The 5,531-nt window shown below is 30.2% G+C and overlaps 1 protein-coding gene across 2 annotated transcripts; it reads left to right on the top strand.

The window, feature by feature from the left end:
- The first annotated feature begins 704 nt into the window (after positions 1–704).
- LOC110621940 (protein C2-DOMAIN ABA-RELATED 11) lies at positions 705–3,601 on the top strand. Of its 2 annotated transcripts, none has more exons than XM_021766245.2 (4): positions 705–1,010; positions 1,641–1,757; positions 2,221–2,316; positions 2,863–3,601. In XM_021766245.2, the coding sequence occupies exons 2-4, from the start codon at positions 1,647–1,649 to the stop codon at positions 3,157–3,159; spliced, it is 504 nt and encodes a 167-aa protein (XP_021621937.1). In that variant the 5' UTR covers positions 705–1,010; positions 1,641–1,646; the 3' UTR covers positions 3,160–3,601. The 2 variants fall into 2 exon arrangements, with proteins under 2 accessions (XP_021621937.1, XP_021621935.1); XM_021766243.2 differs by having other exon boundaries at positions 707–1,010; positions 1,599–1,757.
- The last annotated feature ends 1,930 nt before the right edge of the window (positions 3,602–5,531 follow it).

The raw sequence follows: 5,531 nt of genomic DNA, 5'->3' as shown, positions 1-5,531 counted from the left end.
TCCTTCTCCTTCTTCTTCAATTCTTCCTCTTCTTCTTCTTCTTTTTCTTTGATTCTTCTTCGATTTTTCTTTTTCTTCTGTAAAGAGAAGGAGAAGTGGACGATTCTTCTTCTTCTTTTTCTTCTTCTTCATTATCATCATCTTCTTCTTCTCCTTCTTCTTTCTCTTCTTTTTCTTTTTTTTTTTCTTCTTCATCACCGTCATCTTCATCTTCATCTTCTTTTTCTTTTTTATCTTCTTCTTTTTTTAGGAGAACGAGGAGGATGAAAAACTATTTCGTTGACAGGGAGAAATGGTAATAATATTTTAATATATCTGAGAAAAGATAAAAACGTTTTAATATATTTAAAAAAATATAAGAATATTTTAGTAAATTTTTAAAAATATATGGATTGATTTATTAATAATGACAATATTTAGAAACTAAATAAGAAAATTTATTTGAGAGTAAAATTAGATTTTAAAAATTTTCTCTTTCATCCCTATTTATTTTTAATACAAAAGAGAATGAACAAATTATTTTATTGACGTAGAAAAAATAAAAATATTTTAATATATTTTTAAAATTATAAAAATTAATTTATTAATAATGATAATATTCCTAATTACTAAATCTCTCAAAAAATAAATAAACATAGAATTCAAATACCTTGGTCATGGTCAAAATGCTCTTGCCATTATTGCCCTTGTAGACTCATTTTCTCTGTTTACTGTCAAAGGAATCTATCTTCTTTAGCTTTCTGTTTTTTTTTTCAGCAGAATTTTTTTTATAGAAAACCCATTTAGGTTCTGTATTTTGTCTATTTATTGCTTCCAAATATAGAACATACATGCTTCAGTTTCAGTTTCTGATTTAGGGTTTTGCTTTTTGGTGGTGTTATACTTCTTTGGTTGAGGAAAAAAGGCAGCATATACACTATGCTATTTGCTTTCATTTTCAGCTTCTTCTGAGTCTTGCCTTTTTCTCTTTGATCTGAGCTACCTCTCCATCTCTTGCTGTTCTCAACAAGGTCCTCTCTCTCTCTCTCTCTCTCTCTCTCTCTCTCTCTACACACACACACACACACACACACACTTGCACACTTTTAGTTGTATTGCTGTTGAATCTGTTAAGAATTTGGATTTATTGAACTTTGATCTGTCTTATTCTGCTAATTTTGTTTATTTGTTGTTTCCATTTTGAACTTATACGCTTTTCTGAACTTTTTCTCCCTTCTTGTGGGTACAGATTTATCCATCTTTTGGGAAATTGAGTTTGTTCTTTTAATCTTTTTCGCAGTTTATTCTTTTATATGGGTTTTGTGGCTTCTGCTTAAATATTGATCTTGCGTATTGTTTAAGTTGTTGTGAAGAGTGTCCCCTGAGAGAAACTTATAGTATCCTTGAATTTGATTCTTCATTCGAGATTAAACCCCTCAGCACGATTCATTTTGCAAGAAAAGCAAGCATATCAACTTCTTTTAAAATATAAATTCTTAAAGATAGTTAAAAAATTGAATAGAAAAGAAATCAATTGACTTAAATTCTTTTGAAATTCTTGATTCGAAACGGCGGTTGAAATTTTAGATATTGAGTTTCTTTTGCTTTGTTCTTTGCAGTGTTTTTCTTCTCTCTTGAAATTGCTGCATCTGTTTTACTAGTGAACTATGGGAGAGCAGTTGGGATTGCTAAAGGTGACTGTTGTACAAGGGAAGAAATTGGTTATCCGGGATTTCAAGAGCAGTGATCCTTATGTGGTGGTCAAGCTTGGGAATCAGGTGATTCTAAGCTCTACTATGATTCTTTTGATTCAAAGCTTCATGAGTTTGTGGATGATCCATCTTATATCTCTTCTTTGATTCAAAACCCAATTGCTTTAAGACCTTAAATGCATTGAATTCAGTTGATTTAGGGGATACCATGATCCATGAAGCTGGTGGCATAAGCTTCTTATATAAGACCACATTGTTTTCTCTTAGATAGGATGATTGATATCATTCATATGTTTTCCTCTTCATTTTCATATCCTTTAAATAATTGCCAAGCACGGTAGTAGAGAAATGCACTTGTTGTGTATCTTTTCTTTTCTCTTTTTTCTTTCCCTTCTCATTTTTGTTTCTTCTGGTAGATCAATGGATGGGCATGCTTTGGTGTGAATCCGATTTCTTAGCATTCAGTAGGATGGTGTTCAGTTCTTGTACTCCAATGAATTATATAAGTGACTAGTATCTCTTGTAACAGACATCAAAGACCAGAGTTATTAATAGTTGCCTTAATCCAGTCTGGAATGAAGAGCTAAGCTTCACCCTCACTGAACCTTTTGGAGCTCTAAGTTTGGTGAGTTTATAATTTCTTGAATCTTCATGTATTTATACTGCTAATTGATTTATTATGTGCAGTTAAAGGGAAAAGTGAAAGAGAGATAGAGGGAGAGAGAGAGAAAATCTGAATTGTCATTTCAAGCATTTTTTCCCCCTTTTGGACCTTTTCAAAGTTGTAAAGATTAACAAAGAATTATGGATCTGTAAAATACCATAACAATAAGAATGGATACTTTAATGCGGCTCATTTTGGATGGAAGGCTATATTTATGGTCAAGCAAAAATAATTTTGGTGAACATAGTTGTGCCTGCTGTGATTGTGCAATCTCATCTGTCCTGCGAGGTATGCCTTCACAGTGGGATGCCCATCGCTACGGACGTCTGAGCTTGCAGAGTTGCAAAGCATATGTGCTAGGCACAGGCAGTAAATTCAGTATTGTCCTTCCAAGAGCTACACTTTCTCCATGAATTCAGTTGGTCATTGCGTAATTAGTGAAGTTGTTTTAAGATGCCAAAAAATTGTCCAATCCTATGGCATATAATCAGACTGCTGTTTTGACAGGAAGTATTTGATAAAGATCGTTTCAAGGCAGATGACAAGATGGGTCATGCTCAACTCAGCCTTCAACCGATTGCCTCTGCTGCTAGATTGAAGCAGATTCTGCATGTTTGTTCTGGTGAGACTGTTTTAAGAAAGGTTGTTCCTGACACGGACAACTGTCTTGCCAGGGAAAGCTCGATTAGTTGCATTGATGGTGAGGTGGTGCAGAGTGTTTGGTTAAGGCTCTGCGAGGTCGAGTCTGGGGAGATAGAACTAAAGATCAAGTTGATCGATCCACCTGTCGCCTCTTCAAGGTAGTTAAGAGCTTAGAATTGTCAGTTGAGTAGAATTTCGATATGGGTACCTCGTACCCGTTTAGATGTATCGAATTCAAGTAGATTTTCAAAAGAAGGGTGTCAAAATTAGTGCAGATTCAGCTGGGTCGTCCAAGACCAAGCTCCTCTTCTCTGTGTGTGCTCAAGCGCAATTGTGTATGCTTTTGAAGATGTTATCAAGTTTGATGATGTGATTCTAGTTTAAAGATTGCAGGTGATTTTGCAGAAATCAGTTTGCTTTACATGGGGCAAAAAAAAAATCTTTTCAAGACATCAAATGTTGTAGGAATGTGAGTGTTTGCTTTATATGCTTATGCATACTGTTCATGTTTATGTCATCCAGTGAGAATATTGTTTATATTGTTTATTATTATTACTATTAGATGTCATATATTTTGAATAAAATTTTAATTTTATTTCTTAAAGTGAATTTTTATTGCATACAACTTTATGCTATTACTAATAATAATAATAATAATAATAATATAACTTTCTGCTATTTATAAGCTTTGCCAATTTTGTTTCAATTAAAAAATATAAATAATTTAGAGAAATCGTATTTAAATATATTATTGTCTTCTATGTAAAAGATTTATATTGAATATAATTTGTTACAGAATTACAGAGCAATTGGGTATTTTAATTAAATAAATTATTATGTTGTTGATTTTTTTTTAGATTTTACTAATAATAAAAAATAAAGTACAATTCATATAAAAAGAAGATAATATAATTAATTTTATTTTCATTTTACGTAATCTTTAGTTATTATCCATTAGAGCTTCAGTCAGTGAGTGCATTAAATCTTTTGGGGATACAATTTTTTTAAATCTTAATAGGAATAAACTAACAAAAATTTAACACTTTAATCATAAATAACTGAAATTAAATAAAATAAATACAAGTAATTAATAGTGTACTGGGAAATTTTTTATAAAATATATGGTTTAAAATTACTGTAATTTACGATACTGTGGCAGAAATTTAGCAACATATACAATTTATTCTCAATAGTTTTACCCACCAAATTAATTAATGTCGCTTATAATAATTAAAATTATTTATTAAATAATAAAATAAAATATAAAATTATTGACTTTGAAACTTTTATTGTATTAAGATAAAATTAAGCAATAAATTACTTTACTTTTAAATTATAATTTATAAAAAAATTTATTACCTAATCTGCAAAACTCACTAATTCATCTTTTTATTTTAAAAAATATATTAAATATTTATAACGTATTAAAAAATTTATTAATTAATTATTTCATTAATTTTAATCTTTTAATAGTATTTAATCTTTATAATTTTAAAAAATTTAGTAGTTAATTTATATTTTTTTATTATATTTAAGTGATAAAATTAATAGAAAGATTAATTAGTAAATTTTGTAAAACATTAATAGTATTTTAATATATTTTTTAAAATAGTGGAATCAAGAATTAAATGATTAATTTTCTTAATTTATATTATAATGTTTTTCTTATAATATATGTGAGAATAATTCCATTTAAAAAAACAAAATTTACTTAAAAAAATGTAATTATAATAATTTGATATTATGAAAGTAGAATATCAAGTTTAATCCACTATTAAAATTAAAATTAAACGACAGCACCATCGCATCTCTCCAATCTCATCACTCATATCTCCTTCTGCAGCTATAGTCTATAGGAACAGGAAAGAAACTAATGAAGCTTCTCTTGTCACACTGAAATACATTTAAACTATGAGATGACCCTCAAAAAGACAGCTTCCAAGACGCGAGCTCAGATCATTAAGCCAGAAAAAACTGATAACAAGATGGAGGAGGAAAAGGAAACAACAACTGATCGGAATCGTCAACAACCAAGAGCGGAGGTGATAGGGCTCTCGGGATTGCAGGACCCAACGAGATACCACTACTGACATAGTTTTCTACACTCTTGACTGAACTAAACAACGGGAGGAGAAGGATCTATACATCCCGAACCATGCTAGAAACATCGTAAAGCAAACATACAAAGCCATAAGCATAAACATAAACAGCAGCATCAACAGATCCCTCTCAGAGAAAGCACAATTGCAAGGAGAACAAAATAAGCAATTATTTACAAAACCAAACTCGACTATGCGAAGGGAGACCCACAGGCAGGCTAGGAGAAGGATATGCTTTCCCCTGTCCGAGAGAAAGTACAATTTCTCTAATGTAAAAAATGTGAGAGAAGATTTAAAACAATGAGGGTATTTAAATATTTTAATATAATTAATCTTATTTTATCAATTTAAAGAGGAATATTTTGGATAAAATATAAAAAAATTAGAAAAATATGATTTCTCCTCCTTTTACCTTTATTTTCTTTTTCATCTTTA

This window comes from Manihot esculenta, chromosome 9, assembly GCF_001659605.2.
Source record: "Manihot esculenta cultivar AM560-2 chromosome 9, M.esculenta_v8, whole genome shotgun sequence".
Lineage (NCBI taxonomy): Eukaryota > Viridiplantae > Streptophyta > Magnoliopsida > Malpighiales > Euphorbiaceae > Manihot > Manihot esculenta.
Note: the sequence above shows the minus strand (reverse complement) of the source record. Positions and strands in the feature narration are given on the sequence as shown.

Bases quoted from the DNA above. Each gene is read 5' to 3' on its own strand.
- LOC110621940 (XM_021766245.2), top strand. From the start codon at position 1,647: ATGGGAGAGCAGTTGGGATTGCTAAAGGTGACTGTTGTACAAGGGAAG. The intron at 1,758-2,220 runs GTGATTCTAAGC...CTCTTGTAACAG, and splicing joins TGGTCAAGCTTGGGAATCAG to ACATCAAAGACCAGAGTTAT. The intron at 2,317-2,862 runs GTGAGTTTATAA...CTGTTTTGACAG, and splicing joins CTTTTGGAGCTCTAAGTTTG to GAAGTATTTGATAAAGATCG.